Source organism: Mixophyes fleayi, chromosome 6, assembly GCF_038048845.1.
Source record: "Mixophyes fleayi isolate aMixFle1 chromosome 6, aMixFle1.hap1, whole genome shotgun sequence".
Taxonomy (NCBI): Eukaryota; Metazoa; Chordata; class Amphibia; order Anura; family Limnodynastidae; genus Mixophyes; species Mixophyes fleayi.
Window position 1 is genome coordinate 163,983,002 of NC_134407.1, and position 26,220 is coordinate 164,009,221.

General features: G+C 39.0%; 1 protein-coding gene across 1 annotated transcript; it reads right to left on the reverse strand.

Annotated features, from left to right (window-relative positions):
- Positions 1-21,415: 21,415 nt before the first annotated feature.
- On the reverse strand, positions 21,416-23,794 carry EPOP (elongin BC and polycomb repressive complex 2 associated protein). The gene has a single exon (XM_075215338.1). It carries the CDS (start codon positions 23,134-23,136, stop codon positions 21,874-21,876), a length of 1,263 nt encoding a protein of 420 aa, XP_075071439.1. The 5' UTR covers positions 23,137-23,794; the 3' UTR covers positions 21,416-21,873.
- Between the last annotated feature and the right edge of the window lie 2,426 nt (positions 23,795-26,220).

The following is a 26,220-nucleotide window of genomic DNA, read 5'->3' on the forward strand; positions in this document are numbered from 1 at the left end:
GCCAATTAACCTACTAGTATGTTTTTGGAGTGTGGGAGGAAACTCCACACAGATTAGGCCATGGTCGGGAATCAAACTCATGACCCCAGTGATAAGAGGCAGAAGTGATAACCACTAAGCATCATAGTAAATGTTCCCCTCTCCCCAATCCCATCACAGTAAATGTTCCCCTCCCCCCTGTCAGGATAAATCTCCCCCTCTTCGCTCCCCCCATCCCATGACAGTAAATGTTCCCCTCTCTCCCCATCCCATCACAGTAAATGTTCCCCTCCCCCCATCCCATCACAGTAAATGTTCCCCTCTCCCCCACCATCTCATCCATCCCAGTAAATATACCCCCTCTCCCTTCCCTGCATCAAAATTAATGAAAAATTCCCTTACCTTGTCCTCTGCGATGCTTTGGCTCCAGGTCACTGATAGACTTGGAGCGCGGAGTGCAGTGATGATGTCACCGTGCCGCAAGACAGCGCTTGGTATTTTTCTATTCGGATATCCAAGCCTAACACAGCCTGGGAGCCACAGCGTCGCGGAGGAGAAGGGGTACGGTCAGTCAGACTAAGGGGCCTAGACAGTCCCGGGGGCCCAATCAGAACTCTCCAACTCCCTAGTCTGTGCGGGCCCCACACAGTTGTACCGGCTGTACCCCCCTGATGGCGGCCCTGATTTTGAGTAGCAGGTATCCCAACATACATCCAATTTAAAATTGAGAATTATTTCTAGGTCAGGCATACCTGTACATATATTTATAAAAATCGATATCATAGAGATGCAGCTTGATAGTGTTATTTATAGATTTGAAAATAGCATTACATTATCAGCACACAATATAATGTATTGAAGTGTCATAAACACATGAGAGAATTGTGCCTTGATGGTATTATTAATAAATACAAACGTTGCATTTTTAAATCAAGTGTAATTAAAAACTAACAGCCTCACATCTGATGTTTATCACTTTATAAATCCAATGGAAATCCTCTTAATGCAGTATTACATATGGAATTGCTAAACAAGTAATCAGAACGGACGGCTGCAACTTGACATAATATAGCCGCAATACTGATGAATGAAATACTGACAGCTGGACGAGTCAATAAGCAAACAGCCAGTTACAGGGCCGTAAAGAGGGCGGTGTGTCCGATGCGACTGCACAGGGCGCAAAGCCGAGGGGGCACATGGCCACCCACTACTTGCACTATACAACTATGTGCAACATGCCATGTACGACTCCCGAGGCTTGGTCAGGAGCTGCATGCAGCATGTACTTCCATCTTGGGCGCAGGGTTTCTGTGAGGTTATAGCAGGCCCCAGGTATCCTCCCAGCTTGAACCTCCGGACATCAGCACCTGGGGATCTGTTAAAGCCACAGATGCACTAGCCCGACCGGAAACATGAAGCCAAATGATAGGCAGAAGTGAAATTAGGGCATAAATCACAGGAATATCCACAATATGTACTAGACTAAAGGAGTACAAGTAGGAGCTTAATACTCTGGCACAGATTTGTGCACAGAATAGCATTATATAGATAGAGCACTTTTGAATTGGACGGGCTAAATGTCAGCAGTCACATGACTGCTTCTTTATAATTACATGCACGCTCACCGTTATAGAGAGCAGGGCAGTGGCAGGACCTCCAGACATAAGCAGATGGGAGCGATAAGAGCACACTGGAAACCAGGTCCAGTATTTGACAGTTGGACTTTGGGTCCAGTGCCTGGCATATTGTCTTGTTTAAATTTATTTCCTCCAACTAATAATGTAATGATTTTTCAAATGTTCACATTCATTTACTTCTTCTATCAAACATGATTTAAAATGATCAGCTTCTCTACAACATTGTAATGTGCATTCTCAAACTTTCTGTCACTGTTCAGAAAATAATGAAAGTAAAAAGACCTTTACACCCCACCCCTCATTCTGACATGAGTTAATTTTGCACTGTGTCAAATTTGACATATGTTGCAGCATTTAGAAGTTTCTATGGGGAATATTTAACAACTAGTGATGTTATACTATCGTGCACTCACTGTAAAATCCACGGCCCTCTGTGTGTCCCACATATTTAAAAACGGTGCATCGTAGAATATATCGTGGATATCTGCTGCTTTGCATTCTGCTTCGTTTTTGGGAACAGTCACCATTCAATAGTATGGTGACTGCTCCCTCTTGCAATATAACAATCTCCGAAAAAAAAAAATCGGAAACTTGTCTTGATAATGTACGCCAGCTGAAGCTAGCGTACATTAACATACTTGAAAAATGTCAGTGCTGGACAGCGCATGTGTGGAGGGATCACATGATCCCTCCCTGTCAATCACTGCTCTCTCTCTGCAAGTATAGAATAAAACGTATTATCATGTGCTTTACATTTGTTAGTTAAACTTCAAGAAAAGTGACAAAAGATGGTTGAAAAACAAGCTGCAGTGCATGACGACGACTTGAAAACTGCATTAAAAACTCAGAAAAAAAAATGTTTTAGTTTTTAAGTATTTTTTAATGAACTATCAAGGGCGTACTGTATATGTAAACATAACCCTATATTTCTTAATGTATTCGGCAGCCCAACGAGACTTTAAGAAAGATAATCTCTAGTATTGCAACAGCCATTCATACGGCCACTAGGGGCAATACAGGTATAATGCGTCTTGCATTTTTTATTTTTCTGTCTTGTCTGTGCTTCGCCGAGCATTTCATTCTCCATCTAACTACAGGGAATGTGAATAGCTCTGGTGATGTTAATGATCTTTTTTTTAAGTCCCTTATTAACTGCATTATGCTTTATTCGATGGTAGATAACGCAAAAAAGGACAATTGATTGCAATATTTAAACTTATCCACTAGAGGGAGCATCCATTACACAACTCTTGATCAGTGATTAATGATCATAAGTAGTGAAACACGGAAAAAAGTCTTGAAAGAAGGGTAGATCTGTTGCCTCATCTGTGACTTATTAGCTCTTTAACGATTGTAGGACAGGAGGAATTTTTACCAGTCTGGTAGTGTTCTCAGGACTAATAGTCAAAGTCTGAGGAAAATGAATGCTGGTTATGTAGAGTGCAAAGGTCAATAATTACCAGCATCCTAATTAGATGTAATGGAGGGGGTGGAGGGGAGGTAACAGGGTCATCTCTGCAGAAAACAGAGTTGGTTGCAGTGAATGGATGTTCACTTTTCAACACAGAGAAATTTTCTTTATAAGACAACTATGGTTGACAACTGTCAGTTATTTCACTTTTATAATATGTTCATGGTACCTAAATAATATTACAGTAGAAATTGGTGGGCGAAAGTCAATGTCCTTAAAATGTTCTGTAAATAAAGCCATAGGAGCACAATGTATTTATTTTGAAAAAACATAGACAATCAAATTATGATTTTTTTTTGTCATAGTAAACAATGATACTCAAGTCATGTCATCTATGAAATATTCTGGGGCTTTTGTGATAATTTCACTACTGTTACTTTTCCATTGGCGTCTCTAATTGATATTTCATTTTACCTTGCCGAGAAGGCAGTATACCAGCTCTCATTTATAAAAAGGATAATATGCAAATTAGTGTAAAACAGCTCATGCAGGTTCGTTTAATTCATGGGTTATTAACCTTTTGCGGCATGCAAACTATATTTGTGAATCAGCTTTTCAATCAAGCCTAAGTATTTAATTATTAATATGCTTCCTTCTAATGACTGCATTGTTATCCACAATATAGTAAATTTGGAAATTGGGGGCTTTTAATATACAATAATATTTAAATAAGATTAATAGTAGTAGTAGTAATAATATATCAGCTGGTAGTAAACAATAAATTTGGATCTATTGGGAGCCATCCTCAATGACTGGGTGATCCATTTTTTGGGGAAAATTCATAGATTAAGTACTCTTGCTTTGAAGGAAGATTTCTAGACATTACATTCTTATAAATAAGATTTCTTTCATTCTAAGGCTGGGTATATACTACAGCAGAGGTTCCCAAACTGTACACCTAGGCTCCCTGGGGTGCCTTTGGGATCTCACAGGGGTGCCTTGGCCAGGGCCAGTGGTAAGCAAGGCGGGGGACTACTTGGTAATTATTTTGGCTTAGGGGTGCCTTGAAAAAAAATTGAAAACCCTAAGGGTGCCTTGAACTGAAAAAGTTTGGAATCCACTGTACTACAGTGTTTTCAGCTGATTATCGAGCCAATCAAACGATAAACGAACGTTTGGCCCAGTATTGCATTAGTGTGTACACTGCACTGATGAACGATTATCGTTCCAAAGCACATCATATTGTTTCATTTGATTTTTAAACCAGACTAAAATTCTACAGTGTGTATGCCCTCACGACCAGCAGTGTCTATAGATCTCTATGGATTGTGCAGAGTCATGATCTTTTCGGCCGAAGCATATTACAGATGAAGAGCACAAATCTTGTGAAATGTGTTTAGTGTGTACACGTGAATCGGCATGCTGATCGGGACTTTGTTTTTTTCCGTTGTTGGTAAAATCGTTAAAATTCTCGCATAGAGAACAATTTTCTGTAATGTGTACCCAGCCTAAGAATAATGTCACATAAATTATTAAAACAATAGCCTTTAATTACTGATACATGGAGACATAGAACTAATGTTTATATAGTCTAATACCACCAGTCTTCAATGATTACTATGTTTTAGTAATTAAGTGCAGCACAATCTGGTATTTTATCACATGTATCTTTTCCCACAATACATAATTGGGTGATAAGAACAGAAAAAAACTACTATCTCAGAGATTTATTGCCTTTTCACTTATCTCTAAATATGCTGTCAAGGGAATTTCCTTTCAACTGTCTCAAAATGTTTCATCTCTGACAATCTGTTAAGTAGCTTGGCAAATCAAACTATTATACTAAAGTATAGTTTATACATAGTCTCAGAACTGTACCCAAGCACCAGCTGATGCAGAAGTGTATGTACAGGTATTTTTTTTAAAATAATGCACTTAAAATGCAGAATTTACTTAAAAGGCTATCTATTATGGGTAACAGATACTACAAAGTAATGTAGGGAGGGGGAAACCTAAGGCTGATTACCCACTTGTGTTAGGAAAACTTCAGCAACATTCCATATCAAATGCTATCACATGACATGCAAAGGTAGTCGGCACTGACACCTGTGGGGGGTGTGTGGATGAATGGAAAACACTACACTGCATCTCTTCCCAACAACAGGGTCATTGGAACTAATGAATTTCCTCTACATACCTGTTAGATGCTTTTATTAAAATTATTTTTTTTTTTTTTTTTTTTTTTTTTATTGAGGTATAAAATATCACATATACAATTAAATGCATTATGAATAAATACATATTTTCACAATTCTCATACAATTAAATAAGTCACCAACATCCCTTGTTTCCTCTTCCCCAATAACCCATCCTATCCAGGACCTAACTATTAGAAGGTGGAGATAAAATAATCGGAGGGTCTGCTGAAACCATTCTTAACCCGTACCACTCAGTATTGTGGAAACTATTCCAAAGTTGTGTTCGTATAGTATGAGGTAAGAGAGTTATAAAGCTCTCCCATGTGCCAAAGAATTGCTTTACTCTAACTTCCTTCTGCAAAGACGTTTCTATCCAGTCCATTCGGAATATGTGATAGAGCTTTTCTTTAAAAAGGGAAAACATGGGAGGCGAATCCTGGGCCCAGACCTGGAGTATGCTCTTCCTGGCCGCAGCAGAAACTGCTAATAGTAGTTTTTTGCATCCTTTACTAACTTTACAAGTATTTGGAAGTATTCCAAATATCGCCCATTCCGGAGACAGAGGTGCATAATTTACCAGGTGTGTGTTAGAGAATCTCCAAATCTGGGTCCAGAATCGTTTAATTGGGGGACACTCCCAAAAACAGTGTGTCAAATCCGCTCTTGGAGACCCACATTTCGGACAACAGTGTGATTCTGATAGACCTATCTGAAATCGACGAGATGGAGACAGATATGCCCTATGATAGATATTTAGGAACATTTCTGTGTAGGTCATGGCCGGTAATATTTTAATGGAATTGGTCAGTGCCTTTAAAAGAACCTCTGGTGTCAGGTGAGGAAATTGTTCCTGCCACAATGAAAGGCCAGTTTTAGAATGGTTATAGTCAAATTGGGTACGTAATAGGGAATAATGCTGTGAGATGGCTTGACGGGTCAGGGGAGGTCTCGAAAGCATAGCCTCTAAGGGATTATCCCAATCCTCCGGAGAGATTTTACTCAGTACTGTATTAATGTAATGTTGGCATTGAAATATTGCTAGATGATAAGGGGCTAGTTGTGGATAAGTAGAGCTTATTTGAGTATAGGTCATAGGTTTTCGCGTATTTGCATCAATTAATGATCTTATCTTAGTAATTCCTAATTTCGCCCAGTTAGTAAATGGGAAGGAAGCTGATCCGTCCTGAAAGTTAGGGTTGTTTAATAATGGGAGGTTCATTGAAATATAAGGTCTTAAATGGTATATGTGGCAAAGCCTATGCCAAAGTTTACGCACAGTATACAAGATTGGATTATTTATAGTTTGAGTTGGAAGATCTTTTTCATGTAGATGAATAAAGGCTAATAAGCTAAGGTTAGGAATGAAATTCTGATCTAATGTAGTATTAGTATAAGTATCCGTGTTATGCAACCAGTCTTTAAGGTGTCGCAATTGGGCCGCTTGGTTATATTTGGTAGCATTTGGTAAGTTCAGCCCTCCTCTATTTTTTGACTGTTGTAATTTGATCAACCCAATACGCGGTTTTTTGGAATTCCAGATAAAACGTCTAAATTCTGTATCCAATTTCATTGCATCTGATCTAGTCAATAATAAGGGTAAAACTTGTAATGGATACAATAGTTTAGGAAATATGATCATTTTAATTATGTTTATTCTACCTCCATAAGAGAGGCAGAGATGTTTCCAACCTTTCATCTCATGTTCCACTACATTTATCACCCTAGAGATATTAAGGTTATATAGAGAGTGAATATCTCTTGGTAGTTGGATGCCCAGGTATGGCATGGCCGACCTTGCCCATGTAATGGGAATATCCCTTGCCCATGTTGGGACTATGACACCCTTTCCCAGATACATAGCAGTAGATTTTTCAAAATTGACAGAGAACCCCGAGACAGAACCAAACTCCACTATTCGGTCCATTAGAGATCTAAGAGAGACTTCAGGATTAGATATGTAGATCATTACATCATCAGCAAAAGCTGTAATTTTGATTTCCTGATCTCCAATCCTTATTCCCTCCAACTGCGTCCAATTTTGCAAGACTCTGAGCATAGGGTCCAATACCAAATTAAAGAGTAATGGAGAAAGTGGACACCCCTGGCGAGTGCCTCTATACATTTCCAGTGGGGAACCCTTGATACCATTGACCAATAGAGATGTTTTAGGAGAGGTGTAAAGAAAGGCTACAAGTGCTCTAAAATCAGTGTCAAAACGCCTGCATGAAAGAATTTCCTTCAAAAAAGGCCATGCAACAGAATCAAAGGCCTTTTGGGCATCTAGACTAAGGATCATGTTTGAGGTGGATCCCACATCTGAGGCCACAATCGCTGAAATGGCTGTCCTAATACCTTTGACCGAGTGGCGTCCTGCTACAAATCCCAACTGATGAGATGTTAACAACCCAGGAAGGATACCTTGTAAGCGGTCTGCCATGATTTTTGCTAAAAGTTTGTAATCTGTGTTTAAAAGAGTGATAGGGCGATAAGACCCCTCCATCATAGGATCCTTACCTGGTTTAGGGATAAGGACTGTATGGGCCACATTGAACGATGGATATACAGGACGTTCCCTATGTATTTTTGAAAACAAATCTGCTAAAATATGAGCCAGATCTCCTTCAAGGACCTTATAATACTCTGCTGTAAAGCCATCTGGGCCTGGTGTTTTATTAAGTTTCAAATGTTTGATTACAGTCTCTACATCTCGGGAAGTAATATCTTTTGCCATAGCTTCTCTCTGTTCTGGCGTTAGTGAAGGCAATTTGGCCTCAGTCAAAAGTTTGGACATTAGTTGGGGATTTGGTGTAGAGCCCTTATATAAGGTTGAGTAATAAGTTTGGAAGGTTTCTAATATCTCTTCCGACTTGGTAAGAATCTTAGAAGAATTATGGGCTTTAAGGGCAACTATATGACTTTTACGTTTCTGAGGTTTGGTTATGTTTGCAAGTAATTTGCCAGCTTTATTTCCCCATCTAAAGAATTTATTTTTTGAAAAATCAATTTGTTGTTTTGCTTGGGAAGTCAAAAAACTCTCTAAGAGTTGTCTCGCCTCACGATAAGTTGTCCATGACACATCCGACTGATCAGAAGCAAATTTAGCATATGCCTCAGCCGATAATTTGCTCAAATTATCATAAATTTCCCTAGCCTTCTTACGATGTCTAGACACATACGCAATTATGTGTCCCCTCATAACTGCCTTTGAAGCGTCCCAGAAAAGAATTTTGTCATCCCATTGGTCAATGTTATCATCTAGGTATTCAGCCCATCTGTGTCTTAGAAATTGTTGAAAGTGGTCTGAATTGTATAGGTAAGTAGGAAATCTCCAATGTCTAGGTCTCTGTCTCAAGCTCGGATTCTGGATCGTAAGAGAGATCATTGCATGGTCCGAAATAATTATGTCAGCAATGTCTGCCCTACGAACCCACGGCATTAGGGTGTCCGTGACTAACAAGTAATCTATTCTTGAAAAAGATCTATGTACACTAGAGTAGAAGGAATAGGATCTATCTGTTGGATTTAGGAGGCGCCACGGATCAACCATGCCACACCTGGACATCAGGCCAAAAAAACACTCAGGGTCCCTTGGACTAGTTGTAGAAGATGCCTTTGACCTATCGTACTTTGGATCAATAACGGAGTTAAAGTCGCCTGCTATCACAAGGTTAGGGGTGTCGCGTTGTAGGACTAATTGAATTAGGGACTGGTAGAAATCACGTTGTGATCCATTGGGGGCATAAATATTCAAGAAGGTATATTTTTCATCATTGATTTGTAAAGAAAGTAGTAGATACCGACCCTCAGGGTCTATGACTGTATCTAGAACTGTGTATTGGAGGTGTCTAGCTATTATTATAGCCACGCCTCTGGTTTTTGTTTTATATGAGGCCGAAATGCAATCTCCAATCCAGCTTCCCCGCAGGATATAACCATCATCCTTTCTCCAGTGTGTTTCTTGAAGAAACGCTATATCGATATGAGCTCTTTTAAGGTGAGTAAGGACTTTTTTACGCTTAATAGGAGAATTAAGCCCACCCACATTCCAAGATGATAAATTGAGGGTCTGCTGAGTATTAGGCCCATGGGAATCTAGCTGTGTAGGCTGCATTCCTAACCGATACCCACGGTGGGGCAATTAGTCAAACCAAAGGTGTGCAGGGTGAGATTGCAGACCAACCCCCCCAAAACCATCAATAAGTAAACTTGACCCAGACCATGGGATTCACCACCCCACATTTGTAAACTGAGACATTGGATATTTAACCATTTTGTGAAATATGAGAACAAAACATATAATGCATTACATTTTCTATACCTCAAACTTTTTCTTAACATTTTCCTAACCAAATTTTGCGTGTGATCCCTGGGAGTGTTACCAGAGATCACAGAATATTCAACAATAAACATTTGTAACATAACTAAATATATACGCATATACATGTGTATACATATAGAGAGAGTTTACATTAACAACATAAGCAAGAATCACAGTCACTATGTGATTTATCAGCCTTTTAACATCTTATCTAAATCTAGACTGCTATACCATTCAAGTTGGTGCATTAGAAGGTGAGCGAGCTCCAGCTGGTGACCTTGAATGCGGAGTAGGCACTTGAAAATGACTCTTTGCCATCTCCGGAGTTTCAAAAAGTAATGTACGACCATTCTCCACCACTCTGAGCTTAGCTGGGTACATAAGAGCAAAACTTTTATTATTACCAGCCAAGAATTTGCAAATTGGTGCAAACTCTTTTCTCTTCTGTGACAACTTAGCTGAATAATCCTGGAATATTAGTATTCGGTGACCCTCGATCTCCAATTGTTTCTTTCTCCTAAATGCTAACAATATTTTCTCCTTATCTTTGAAGTCTAAAAATCTAGCCAAAACAGGTCGAGATCTAGCTGAATTGCCCTCCCTAATTGAACCCAGACGGTGGGCTCGTTCTATTTGTAAGTTGTCTATTTCGTCATGTAAATTGAGAGCAACTATTAGGTCTTGACTAAGGTAAGAGGATAAGTCAGGCCCTTTCACCGATTCTGGAATACCAATAAACCTAAGGTTATTTCTTCGACTACGGTTTTCCAGATCATCAATTTTTTCTTGCATTTGTGACCATCTGCGCGAATCTTGTTCAGATCCGTTTTGCAAGGCTAGAACATTATCCTCCACATCGCTGGTACGTTGTTCCAGCGTGTTAATTCTAGCCGTGTTTTCTGTTATTTTGGCAATAGCCGCATCGAAGGTATCTTGAATAGCTCCGAATTTTTTGTCTATGATAGGAAGGAGGATATTTAGAATAGTTTGAGCCGTATCTGTACTTGCAGTATTTGTGCATTGAGTAAGAGGAGTTTGATTCCCCTCCTCCACGTCCCCCATTGAGAGGGGCGAGGAAGGAGAAGAAGCATCTTTGCTCGCTCCAGATTTGTTTCTGCCCGTCTTACTCTGATCCAGCTTGCTGTTTGCACGCTTGGATGAATTTTTGCTACAATATTTTTCCATTTCTAAGCAAACCAAGTACAATTATAAGGCACTAATCTAAGAGTCTGTCAGAGATTATTATATCAGAAATTCAATAACATGTGACTAAGGTTATATTGTAAACTCTCTCTTCTTATTTTTAAACTAATCACATATTAGTGGAAAAAATAAAAAATATAAGAAGTGTTAAAAAACAAAAGTATTCAAATTACTTTTTTTTTTTTTTTTTTTTTTTTTTTTCCCTCTGTAGTGTCAAGACTATACCATCGCGTAAGAATATTTGTATGAATTATCGATTTTGACACTTATTTCAGTATTTCAGATCTAATAAGCAATATTTAGTATTAAGCAACCAAACACATATAATTATACGTATCTAACTTCAGGAATGTTGCAATGATTATCTGTGTTCTACAGGCCCGCTTGTGTGGCCGAACTCCGGGGAGAGAATGAAGAGACTTGTTAAAACGCGGTCAGCTAGGTGTACCGCCCACCGGAAGTTCCTGTTATTAGATATTTAGTCAGTCATTTAAGCAGGGTGAGTTTCGAGGCTTTTAGTAGTCATCAGCCATGGAAAGATGATGAAGCACAACGAACCGCTCTGTTGTATATACTCTTTTCAGTGGTAGTGATGTAGCTTGTACTGAGACAGATTTGTTATGGAATAAAAGATGATCCTTGAAGCAGTACAATAAATGACCACTAGATGGCAGAGTTTGTTGATTGTAGACTGCTACAGGAGGTAACTGCTTTATAGAGCTTTCGTGCAGAGAGATATGACAAATCTGCTGTAATTATTAGGATTGAGGTGTTGTCATGTATCATGTGGCCCCTTTGGTAAATGATTGGAGCTGCAATGCTATCAACACCAGCAGGTTATTGGTTAGTATTTCCACAGCTATTCTGCACTGCTGTAAGATAGAATCTTCGTTACAATGCAGCTAAACGCATGGGAATTATCAGTATCCACAATGTGAATCATCTGTGCTGAATCAGTGTTGGTGCATCCTCCCCAGAATTGCTGGATAAGCCACTTAGCAGTATTGATGTTCACTCTCTCCACCTGTCATGTAGCCAGATTTGGTGTTAATAATGTATTGGGGCTTTTCAGGTATAGAGGAAAAGGCAGGTTCCCCTCCACCCCCACTGCATACCTCTTTATTCTCCACAACGTCCCAGGATGGCTCCCAGCAGGCACCACGAGGTCTGATTCACCGGAAGAGAAGACAGTAATGGCGTTCTGCCACTTCCGGTTCTACTCCACCGACACCACGCAGCTCCCAGATCACATGAATGGCTCCCAGGCAGAAATCCCGGCGTCTATGCACCTCGCATGGGGGACCAGGCTCTCTCCTCTGAGATCTCCCCTCAGCCGTCAGTCCCTCTTAGCCGCGTCTCCTCTCAGCTCTCCAGGGCAATCTCCGCTGTCCCGCCTCAGCCGCTGAAGCGCTTGTCAGGTGAGCGCTTTTCCCCACACAGGATTTGGGGCTTACCTGTGTGATTGGGGTTCACTCAATCCGCCACTAAAGTGAGTTTTCCACTCTTTCTGTGCGGAGCTCCGTGCAGATGCGGCCGTCTCGCTCGGCTTCCAAGCCACGCCCCTATTAAAATTATTTTAAAAAAAAAAAAAAGATAATGAAAGCATGATTTTTAACACCAGTGGGTAAGGGGCCTAAATGAGTTTTTCACTTTTTTTTATTATTATTATTATTCTCTCCTGCTGCTGAGAGGTATGCTTATTACCAAAGCTACATGCATGTGTGTTAACAGTTGAACTACTATGGTGTGGCAAGGGAACTTTGCTATCCATTCACTTTCATGATACGCTGGCCGCAGTTTCCTGGTCAGAAAATTGCTGCATTTTAAAATGGGCATTTAAAACTGACTTAACACAAACTAGTCTTATAAAAAAGACAATTACTGTTTCTATAATTATTACTGGTTGGCCTGCACAGAGGCACAGTGGTTAGCATTGCTTCCTTACAGTGCTGGCACCATGTGTTTCATTTGTATGTTCCCCCTCTTGCTTACATGGGTGTACTCCAGTCTCCTTTCATGTAAATAATTAAACTGCATAATATGTTGGTGCTATATAAATAAAGAATTATATTATTAGATTTACCAACAGAGTACAAAATAGTCATTTAAAGTTTTGCAGTAAGTAATTTAAATGTTTTAGTAATTGCCTACATTCCCCTCCCCCCATCATCTACTGTCTGGGATAGCTGTACCAATTTGCCTCATTATGTAGATCATATGTAGAATTAACACTGCTTTAGGAACTGTGCCCTAAATTAGTAATTGTACATCCCACAACTCCGCCTCCTCTATTATACTTAGTAGAAAAAGTATGAGGTTGTTAAAAAAAAAGACCAAGTACCAATAAAAGAAAATTGAAAAGAAAAAAGTAAATAAATGAACATAAAACCGTTTCTAAGCTGACCCTGTAGCCTGTTCCATGACTGATTGTGCCTGCTTTTTCTATAATTTTTCACTAAAACTTATGTCAATTGATCATTCCTCATATTGATGAGGAATCATCATATTAATTTTCATGCAAAATTAAAATTAAATATATGATATAAACTAATAGAAGTGTCTGAATTATCATGAAAAAATTTAAAATGGTGCGTGTAAGGAGTGCATGCATATTTCGTTGTCCCTGATTTGAAAACTCAGGTTGGTGTCATTGTGCAAACGTGTACAAGAATATTCTAAAAAAAAAAGAAAAACACTTTTTTTCACTAAACCTCTATTGCTACCAAATCCATGGCTTCTTTTTAAAAGAGAGTGTAAGAGTTTGTTTCCAAGTTTTGTCTGTATTTGAAAACATTTATATGTTTGTTTGGATCATAAGATTTCTTTTATATTGGATCAACTTGTTTATTTTGTTCATTGACCTCATTGTGTCATCTATTTGTCATTTATAGTTTGACAATTTGGTGACCCCATAACAGATTCTAGGTCTAGCTTTAGATCCCGAGTCACAGAGTGCATGCCTCTGTTTTGGAAGATAAGATCTTTTATATATAGTGAGATGTACAGTAATTGTTCAGATATGTATAACATTTATTGGGACAAAAATATCTTTACAAAGATGTCAGAAATCTGCTGGAAGACAGTGTGCATTTTTTGACACATTGTATTTTGCTAACTCTTCATTGTAACATAGTGCTATGGAGTTAGATTGATATTTCAGATATGTTTCCTGGTCAATAAAGATAAACAGCTACATGTGGCCAGATCATTCAAAACATTATTCTCTTTTTTTGTTTCCTTTTCTATTAATTAGTTGGATACAATTTCAGCTACCAGCTGAAGTTTGGGGTCAGATTGCCTAAAAATAGTGGCAAATAATTGGATTTCTGTGTGCAGGCTTTGTACCCAGCTGCCCCTCCCCTCCCTCTCTGTGCTCTATTGTATGCTGGAAGGGTAAGGTGACTGTATCATTTATTTAAGTTGTTTTGAAACATCAGGTCTGTGGGTGGGAAATCAGGGTGTGTGGATGGGAACAAGCCATTTTTTTTCCTGGTGAAAGCGTCCAGGAGGAGGGGGCAGTACAAAGCCCCCAGGCTCACAATAACCCTTTGTCCGCCCTTTTCTATTGGTCAGATGTAAACAAAGAGTAGTGGAGAATTTAGTGACACCAGTCCCTAACCCTCCTCCCATCTCCTACAGACCTCTCACTCCTGTGGCTTCACAGCTTGAACCTCACCACCAACTCTCTAATAACCAATTAACAGGCAAACACTAAATAATAAATACATTAAGTGGCTCCAATTTTACTTACACCTTCCATCCAGTTGCTAGAGATCCCCCCACTGAGTAGTGGGTGGTAAGGTCTCAAAACATGCTCAAATAGGCCAGAATAGGCATGCAAAGCTATGAAATAGATGAAATCTATAAACTACACAGTTCATGTGTATTTTGCATACAGCATATGATGGCAAGTCTGCTGTTTTGTTCACATGATGATTTGGGTTAACTTTTCAGCATTTTAATTCACAAACATTTTATCCAAGTTTACCTATCACCTACACACTGGAGACAGCCATTTTGGGGCTGAAACTATATTAAGTTGCTTAATTCACTGGGAACAATCAGACTAATTGTGCCACTTGCCTCATTAGTTCAGCCACAAAATGTCTGCATCCAAATGTGTTTAAAATATATTTTAAGGGTGCAAAAACTCATTGATAATTAACATTGTTTCAATTTGTTATATTTTTGTTTCATGCATTGCTCAAAAAACATATTTTAAAATACAATATTATTTCAAACTACAAAACTTTATTTTTCATAACACCCTCAAAACCCAATTCACTGGCTGCAAAACACTTGCTTTGGTTATCTCTATTTGCAACCATACAGGTGTCTTGCATTAAAAGACCAACATGACAATCCTATTTAGATGGTCTAAGAACTGGTGTTATCCTTATCTTTTTCCAGGATTGGATTAACAGCTTTGTGGGGGAAGAATAAAATGTTGTGTCAGCAATATGTTATTATCATCTATGTTTTGGCCTAATAACTGCATTCAAGACAGAACCTGATTAAGACCATATAGAGCCCGAAGCAAAATACTGGTTTGGGCCACCATGACTCCTCCTTTTGTATAAAAGCAAACAAAACAAAAACCACATATAAACAGGTTAGTGTAACCCGGGCCCCTCAGTGCACATTGGGCCCTAGGCTGGAGCCTGCGTTGCCTAACGTATGATCCGGATCTGACTAGAGATATGCAAAGTTGTGGCTGAATTTTACAGTGGAACAGTCTGATAGGTAGAAGTAGGATGTTCTGGTTTCTTTCATCATTCTGTGAAATGGCCATTCCACACTGTATTTGAAAAGTGAGAGTGGGGATTCCATACAGAACAAATACCACCATAGAAATGTGCAAAATTGCCCAACCAAACACAAAATGAGACTAATCTGCACAACAGTGTTGAACATTTTGCTCATCTGTATCACATACATGCAGCTGTTGAATGCATTATCACTTATATTAAAAAAGCACTGTATTTTATATTTTCCTGCAAATAATTTAACATTTTGGGACAGTTTAATTAGTTATCTAATAATAACTAACCTACTGGTAGTTGAAAAAGGTTGATTTTGTCAACCTTGTTTTGTTTCGAAATTCCAATTGTTTATTGGAGAAAAAAAATAGTCACTAAGTCTGAGCCTGGATCCAGGGGGAGAGGAAATTCACAGCAAAATAAAAACACATGTAATTTGCAAAAGGAGGATTTGCCTGTGGGCTAGTAAATGTGAGAGCTCTTGCTATTGATCCAGGATTAAATGTTTATGGGGGTGGGCAATCATTGGGATACTGGAGAGGGGGTAGAGACAGGATGAAGTATACACAGAAACAAAGAAAAAGTATCAGTTAAGAACACCCTGTATATGACTGGGAGTCTATACCACACACATTTATGTTAGAGGACACCAAACCTCTGCCATGTTCTATTCATTATATACAGCAAAAACTGGAAAGTCCTCTTTCCTAATAGATGTATAAAGAAAGTATTATATGTAGTAGAGCAGGATACACATAAATATTTAAAAGTCAGCAACAGGACAGAAGCCCTGAAAGTGTCACCACGTATGGTTAATGGCGAGCCTCTTAACAAACAACACATATGAAAAATGCTATTTAGGGTTACCAGATCGGCCGTGTAAATCTGTGCGTTCCACATGCTGTATGGATTCATAGTGATTTGGTCACTATGCAGATATGCTGCAGTCAAGCCTGTGTATTCCTTTTGTGTTCCATTTTAAATGGTAATCCCAGCATATGTTAATTGCCAATAGTTCAGCATAACAGCAGAAGGAATGCGGCATGCATTTGAATACAGTCACAGGTTTTTAAGGAACAGCAAAATGGAAATAATAATAGAAACAATTAAATGTTTTTCTCCTTGTTGGCAGAATAATTTATCATGTACACGTTTTGTGTAAGGCATCAGAGGGGTGCCATTTTAGTTACCACCACAAGCATCTGGTCTGCTGGGCACACCACTGAACAAATGTATTTCAAATACGTGCAGATGTAAATAGCTGATCAGACAGCCTTAGCCTGGGAACTCACTGGTGTTTGAACTTACATTTTTTAAATACAAACCAAGCAACCAGTAAACCACATATGAAATGCATATGTTACATTGAAAAGGGCAGCATGATTTTGAAGCTACAAGTAATGTGTTAAGAGCATGCTGAGAGTTGTAGTTCAACAGCTATAAAGCTATCACCAAAATTTAAATAAAAATAATAACTATGACCTATATCAGTTAATTTAAGATTACACAGTCAAGCTGTGGTAATGTGAACTGCAAGGAATTTTGTTTTTCTGGGTATGATTCATTCAGGAGGGTCTTATACAGATAAATATTTTTTATTTACAAAGAAACGCATGTGTCAGAGCGTCTCACATTTGTTTTGCTCCACGAAATATGAAGCTGGGACTGGGTTAGTATTCTATCATCATAAACCTGCTGTCTCCAATGTTGTTAATCTTGGGAGTAAATTGGCTTCAGAAATTTAAATAATGCCATTAACACTATCAGCGCAAAACAGTCATTGCAACGCTAGTTCAAACACTGTATGTAGTAGTAATAATAATAATAACAACTATTCTATTACTGCTACACAGATATGTAGGAGGGGTAACTTGTTGGACTATTGGTTAGTGTGGTACAGCAGATGCAAAGTAATTTGATGAGTGCAGGTTTACTTTTACCATTATAACACTTTCTGGGCCTGACTCATCAAGGCACGTAACAGCCAATTTATAGCGCATTTTGATTTTGAGCATACCATACGTAAAATCACTCTGCGCATGCCCACAGCCAGACCTTACACCAGTAAACGCAATCCTGTCCGCTTCGTCTTCGAATGTACAGTAAAGACGTGTCAAAGTCAAGCGCACACAACCATGTCCAAATCAAGCTCTGGGCATCTCAAGGTTACTTGTATTTTTGCTGTATCTCTTGTTAAAGCTACAGAGTTAGTCCCAAGTCCTGATCACTAGTGATGACAGTTACGTATGATTGCTATAACGTGTTTGCAGTCAGAAGCCACTGTAAAAAGGTATTTTATTTTCAGAAGCCATTAACAGCATCCTAATAAATGTATTTCATGGGGGTTAAATAAAAAAACATATATCTTACATAGGCATTGAACATATCCTGCAGTATCTTATGTAATAGAGCAAAGCAGACCTACACCCAACTTCAACAGTGCACATATCTTGAGATCTGTGCATTGATTAATTTGGGCGTGCGCTAAGCTGAAATACATGTTTTAAACCAAACTCACATTACACTGAGAGGGCCTCAGTCATTAAGGAGAGCAAAGCAAAAAAGATTAATAAAGGCAGGTTTGCTCATGCACAAACCATGTTACAATGCAGGGGGTGCAAATTAGTTTTTTTTATTTTGCACATAAAATAAATACTGGCTGTTTTTTCATGATGATGATCTAGCACACAAATACTTGATAGCTTTATTTTTACACTGAAAGTTAAAGTTGATCTAGGACATACCCTACCCCAACTATAAATCTGTCCCCTCATTTTAAATGTACCCCCCCCCCTCCAATGAAACATGATTTTGCCCAGCTGCAAAGTTCCTCCTTTTTTATGCTTTGCTCCCCTAAATGATCAGGCCCTCTATGTTTAACACAAACTTTGCATTAATGCATTCCCCTTGCACTGTGCAACTATTCCTGCAATCATACAGAAACCTGCAGAGTAATTTCTTTTGCAATTAAAGCAAACAGATCTGAGGTGAAAAAAAGAGTATTGCACATTGTCTGTGTTCACCACACAGGCTGGCATTGGACATGCTCCGGTAGTAGTTATGTTGCTAGTTGGATGTTATCTCTTAGCATTCCTGCAAATATTTTACCACTACCAATGTCAGATGCAATTGTCTGTACATTCCTGGCCTTGATTTCGATGTCAGCAAATATTACAGTAAATTGTGTCTGTGGGGGAGACGGACTATTTTCCCATGCACAGCAGACGTCCTGCCTTTATGTCTAGAAATTGACATAACTTTGAGCCTAGCACTGTCTGAAATGGATAACAAAACAATATACATGTTTTACACAGCAAATTTAAATACAATTAAAATCTCTGAATATGGGAGTTTTTACACATTTGTAAATGATAAAACGGCTTTGTAAAAATAGTAACTACTAGAGTTTCCTGGAATCCAGTGCAAAGTTAGCAATGCCCTCCACAACCACTGTGATAATGCATAATTATAAAAAAAAAAAAAACAATTGCATGGCTATCTATGTATATCAGTTGAACATATCCAATGATATATTATGTGACATCGGAATCAGTGGCGCTATATAAATAAATGGTGACGTGACATTGTACAGAAATGCATAATCCAGACATATAACTGTTTATATTGTAATCAGCAAGGAAAGTTTGTCATAAACATTCTGCCACTGGGGTAAAAATGCAGGTGATTATTCACTAATGCATATTACTTGATAGTTTGGTAGATCCAAGTTCCCTTTCATCCTTAGAAAAAAAAGAACAAGAAAAAAAAAAAGAAAAAAAACCAAACAGACCTTACTTTTGATTGTAGAGGTAAATATATCTGACAAACTAGTGGTGTAATATTGCACCGTTATCAATGACAACCTTAATTTATGGCTGTTGGTTTGAAATGAGGTTGAATAACATTGTTACAAAACAAAGTATACTTCTTGTATAAAAGTAACACTGTGGTTGAGTATAAATCCTGGGTGGTTTTTTTTTAGAATTTTTGCTTTTTTTAGAATTATTTTTTAAATCTCATCTTGGCCAAAGCAAGAAATCGAGAAAATTGTTGATAAAATATAAAGTAACAAATGGAAGAGTCAGAAAGTGAGCGACTGAAATCAGTGGACTGAAGCAATGTCTATATTGTGTATATGTGTGGCGTTACAATATGGTTACACGTTTCTTCTACTGGGACAAAATAGAAACAGATTATAATTTATAAATAAAATAAACACAGTACTTCATCTGCCATATTTTTTTTATTGATCAGTTTGGCTTTCGTATTGCACAACAGAAACCAGGAATTTTTACTTTATTCCAAAGGTTGCTTGTATTTTAATCCATACTTCATAAATAAATAAATTCAGAAACCTGAAGTGCAGACACCGAACAGATCATTTGAAATGATTATCTAAAACACCCAGAGCAAAACACTGAGGAGTACATTCATCCAATGTAAGCATACCCAAATGTTATGTGGGGCTGTGGTTCCAGAAATAAATCTTTCAGGATGGGGTCTGACTGCACTTCCCCCCACTAAGCCCCCCTTCCCCCTTTGTTTAATAAGATCTCATTTAGATGTAAATAGCCACTTATTGAAACATTCCCCTTGGTATGGAGCAGGGGCTTGCACAAGATCTCCAGCAAGATGCCCCTTTGATGCATCACTACAGGCCTCCTCTTGCTTCCTAAAGAGGAGGTGTGGGGACATAGGAGGTGGAGGGGAGAGGGAATGGGAAGGGGGTGTTCACTCCAGCATGGATTTGGTTTTGTGTCTGACACACAAGGGTCAAGTCTGTATTAACCCCTGTCCTGCTAATTTGCATGAAAATCAAATACCCTCTGCTGGGTAAAAAACAAAAAACAAAAAAACAAACAAAACAGAAAAAAAAGTAGCATGAAATTTCACAATAAAGATATTAAACCATTCCCTGAGACCCATCCAGTGAACAACATACAATAACATGCTAGCAACGTGAAAACGTAACCCCTTTTTGATTTATAGTTGAATTCTCATTTCTCCCTATTGTAGCTAGATAAATCCTTGCATGAACGCCTGTTTTCTCCTGCACACAATAATCAGATTACGGAGCTGACCCCAGTTGGCTGTGCAGCCTGCTTCTGTTAACCCTGTAGTTGCAAAAATGGTGCACAAGGCCTTAATATAGGCAACATTTGGCTTTCCAGTAATGGTGAAGCGACACATCCAAAAATGCCAAGCCAACCCCTGGCTTTTAGGACATGTTGGGGACCTGTAGCTCCACCATAGGCGGAAGACCAGTTTGCCTACTACTGCTATAGGAATTCTTATTTTATTACACAAAGGGTTAATGCAAGCTTGCCCAAAGGTCAGCAGCTGGATAATAACCTCCAGTACCTTACTTTATGAACTGAAAGTGCTATTGGTCACTAAAGGGCTACCCTGGTCCTGTTTAAATAACACAATATAAATTGGGTCTTTATAGCTGCTCTGATCATGATGTATGTAGATATTCTATACATCTCTCACTTTCCAACAGTAGATAGCTCATCTTTTTTTTCCAACTCCCTCCACCCATCTCTGCCTTTCCTTCGCCCTTCACTCTCTTCCATCCCTACTATCCATTCTATTTGCATCTGCCTGCCTGCTTCCATTCCCTCATATCTCTTTACTCTGCTTTTCTGTTTGTCCTGCCCAAAACCCTTCCTCGTCTCATCCCCTGGAAAGCTCTGTACAGCAAACAAAGATTGCTTTGGCATGTTCATAATTTTCTCATATGCTGGCTATTAAAATATCAACAGCAATATATTTTACTTTTGTTGTTTTCACACAAACAATACATTTTAGAAAAATAAACAAATTATTCCAAACTTACTAAAAGGCAAAACAAAACTAACATTATAAACAATATTGCATACCCACAATACGTTCCACGGTGTAAAAAAAAAAACTTACAAAAATATTTTGCTTTCCAAAAGATTTGTAATAGAAAATAATAGCACCACACTTGCTGTCAATTCAGCAAACTGTTTAAAACAAAACAAACAACCCCCCTCCTCAACAAAAAAACCCCCCACTAACTTCAATAGAGTATTAAAATAAATAGGTATATTTCTCTATTGTTTGGAAGTGGGAGAAGTCAGGATAATATCAAAAGAAGGAATATCACATACTCCAATTCAGTCTCTTGCATTGATCCACATATTGACATGCTGTATTGAATATTGATGTAAACATTTGTTTCAGATTATAATTCAGTTACATACCATCAGCATTATTTCTAGATGGATGGGTTTATAAACATATCCATGTCAGGAATGCAATTACTATTATTATCAACTATTGGTGACTGAGGCAGGTCATACACAGTAATAGTTTGCATGGTGTTTTGTTTACTTCCAACTCACAGTTGACCAATAGGGAAAGTCCTAAACTTCATACTGGGAGGTAAAGGGATGGCACTTCCTCCTGGGTGCCAGCCCCAGACAGGGTGAATTCTAGGTACATCTCTGTGGTCTTTCGTCCTCAGGGAATAGGCTGGACACAGGTCTCCATCCTCTCCAACCATCAGAGAAGGGGGTGCTGGGAAATTCCCCAAAAAGCTGAATGGCGGTCTAACTGGAGTTTGAAGGTTAGTGGTGACTTTTTTGGAATGATATTTTGTATCTCTTCTGTCCTGGTTTTTCTTCTTCAGCTTCGCTCTACCTTTGGGTCTTCCGGGTCGTTTGGTCCCAGGGGACTTACCTACTTTGCGGATAAGCCTGGGGTGTAAATCTCTCAAGTCTGTTCTGAAACCACGAGCATAACACCACAACTTAGACTGTCGCACTAGTCTGTCAAATTGCTGTACCCGGGGCTCTGGTTCTACAGGCTGAGAACTCTGCTCCTCTTCTGCAGGTAGAGCTACCTCTTCTTCATCTTTCACTGTCCAGTTAGGGGATTGGCTGCTTTGGTGGCTCACAGACTCTGTATCTTCTTGAGAGTCTTCAGTTTTTAATTCATGGGAAAACTCTGGGTCACTGACGGGTAAACTGGCCTTTGCGCAGTCAGCCGCTTGACACAGTCCTCCGCAGTCCCGGCTCCGCGTTATTATTTGCCGGCTTCGCTCATTAATCCCCACTGACCTGTAGAGGACGCTGCTCTCTGATGTGCCACTGCTGTCAGATTCTGTGTCTGATGAGCTTATTTGGTCAAGAGTAGAGTCGGAGGGGCTCGAATAACCCACCGAGGTACCCGGGCTATGGGGGACGCCTTGAAAAATATCAACCAGCTCTGGGGGGAAAGTAGCTCTTATCCTGGACGGGACACACTCCTTTTCCGGGGTGTCAGGTGTTTGTCCATCAGGCTGCAGCCAGTCTTTAGATATCTCTGTATTTGGCCCCCATGATGAGGAGCACAGAATGTGGATATCTTCAAGGGATATAAGACAACACTGCACGGCTCTGCTCGGGACAGATCTGAGGGCTTTCAGTGCGCGGAGCTCTCGCAGGTCACAGCGTCTGCTTTGTATCTGCAGCCTCTCCATGCGTCGGCACACCCGCCCTCGCGGAACCCCTCGCAATGGGCCACTCAGCACCTGGGATAGAGCGAAGAATTGCCTGCCTCCCACGCGTAGGTAACCCAGCCGCATTCCGGCTATCTCCTGGTATCCTGCCCGAGGCTCCATCAGGGTCCATGTGGCTTACAGGTCTGCTGGTAAAGCACAGTAGGCGAGTCAAGCAGTATGGAAAGTTACAGGGTCCTCATCCATGTATATTAAATCTGTAAATACTGAGTAACTCAAAGTCCCGAGCAGCAATCTACGTAAACAGACAATTCTGAAGTGCAATCTGTGTCAGCGGACAATCATGTATTATAGTCCGTGAGAGAGGCCAGTGCTGGAGTGCAATATGAGAGCGGCCGGTAATGGAGTACAGTCCGTGTGAATAACCAGCCCTTGAGTGCAACCCGTGTGAGCAGCCAGTCCTTGCGTACAATCCGTGTGAGCACCCAGTCAGAAGCGCAATCTATAATAGTAGCTCGCTCCTAGAGGTATATGGCATTTCCCAAGTCGCAGATGGAGAGCACCGTGTTGGAGGGTTCGACATTACATGTGACATCAGACAAACAGGGCTGCACTTTTGAACAATTGAAGGGCATCTTAGTAACTCCTAGTGCAACATATCAGCATCCTGTCCCGGATAAAGTGTATAGAAAGTAAACAATATCGAGGTGCAATTTCTTAGCAGCGAAATGCAGTATATAATGAGTACGTGTCCAGGTGTCAGCAGCTCCGGGGGTGTAGAGTGTCAGCAGAAGGGTTGGGGGGTACAATGCACCGAGAGTGTTTTGTGAGACTGCTCGCTTTCTATGCTCTGCCCCCCACCTCATTGAAGGACTCCTCTGCCAATCACTGCACAACTCTCTCTCCCCTAATTGGCTACTTCAGATTGTGACATCAACTCTTCCAAAAAAAAGTTTCCACCCCCTTCCCTCCCCTCCTCAAATATCTCACAAAGAGACGGTCTAGATAGCAATGCGTGGGATACTATAATTTATTAGTACATTTATTATCAACATTTCCTTAGCGTGTACTTTTTAGAAGCTACATGTATCCCCAATAATTGTGCATTTGTGAGTAGTTTATAATTATTTTGTAACATTGCTAATAATCTACAGAGTGCTTGTAATCGGCCATTTATGCAAATGTTTCTTTGTGTTTCGCATATCCATGTGATATGTCAATAACTTTCAACTCTTTTATATTGTACAGCCAGAACCACTAATCTACAGTTTCACCGTGCTTCTATTAACATTATATTAATTTGGGTGAATGTTATATATTCGTTAGTCTTTAACCACACTATTCCAACGAATTTGTATATCTTATATTAGAAACCAGTCTGGACTCAGTTTATTGTATAACCAGCGATATAGATAAATGGCTAGCTAGCTATCTATATAGCTGGTTATACAATAAACTGAGTCTATCTAGCTAGCTAGATAGATAGATATAGTATTATTGGTCGTGTAATCTAATAACTTCACTAACTCTAAAACTAATTTGCATCGTTATTGAACAGGTAGAGTAAACCACATTTAATTATTTACCTACCCATCCTATAGTGTGGTTAAATCTACAAAGCTGCAAATTATTTGTTTGTGTATGTATATGTGTATATATATATACACATATATATTATATACACACACATATATATATATATATATATATATATATATATATATATATATATATATATATATATTACACACACACACACATATACATATATATATATATATATATATATATATATACTCACACACATTTATAAATATACACATGAATAATTTTGTCTTTTGGAGGATATATCATCTTAGAATATGACTTGAAGTGTTTCTGTACCAATGCAAATATAAGTATAATTTTGTGCTGAAAAACAAACCTTTTTCTATATAAGTGATACCCTTTGATACTGAAGTTGAGCTATTATCTAACAAGTTCTTGGACATTCGGGACAAAGAATCCCTCTTTTCCGGTAATGTTTGAAACGGAAGACTTGACTGAAATAGCCTAGCGTTATCAGTGGAATTAGTTAGTCATTTAAATATATTATTTATATACTGCTAAACTGATCGTGCATATAATGACAGTGCAATCCAGTTCCGATGCACAAACGGGGAACCTGAAGTACCGGACATAAGATAAACATTTAAAAAAATATGATATTCGGTTTTAAGCAAAGGTGAGTACATTTACCCTTGTCCCTCCAAATATGACATGAACTACAATGTAGCACAATATGCAACTTGAAACTATATACACTATGACTCCTATCCACCTTTAGGCAATTGCTAGATGCAGTTGTAGGTCAGCTTGTGCCTGTTTTGTGCATTGAGGGACCATCGTGCAACAGGCACTGACCCATTTAGTTGCCGCGTGTAATCTGTAGCTGTTAAATTTGGATAATGCTTGATTTTCATGAACAAATACTAATAATCACTAAATAAACCTACAATGGGCAGGATACAGTTTGTAAGTAAAATACCATATTCTTATCAACTGAAACGAATGCATCTAGATTCGTAATAATATACAATTAGAACATTCGTTTTTATTTTGCCTGACACCGCTCTGTGACAACTATTTTCTTCACTGCTTGCGTACGCGTCTGGGGATGTTATATCCCCATCTACTGGTGGCCCTTGATATTGCGTCCTCCTTTATTTTATGTGATCCCTACAAACCATGTTGGTAACACAAAGTAATAAATACTATTATTACTACTAATATTGTGTGTGTGATTATATTCTATGCTTTTTTTGGTGTTTTTGTTCCAATTAGATTTTTTGCTGCCTATAGGTAAATAAATAGGCCCCTTTAATCACCACGTGTGAGCTTCAGATGATTAGGGGGTCTGTTATTAATTAATGGGGAGTTGTCTCATTAATTATAATCTGTCAACGCAATGATGACAGATTATTTTTTGACACCATTATTAAAAAATCATCCCAGGCCAGTGCACCTGATAGGAAGCTGTCCCGGAGATGACTTTACTTACTTTAAAACACTAATCACTATCGCAAAGCAACTTTGCGATAGTGACCAGAGGGGAGCGCATGTAACCTGCGATAGAGAGATCTTCGGATGCTCTCTCCATAGGATTCAATGGCTAACGTCATTTTTAGATGACGTTAGCCATTGCAGACAGTACTTGGTAAAATTGCAGAGACCTCAGTCACCATTGACTATTAGGGGGACTGCGGT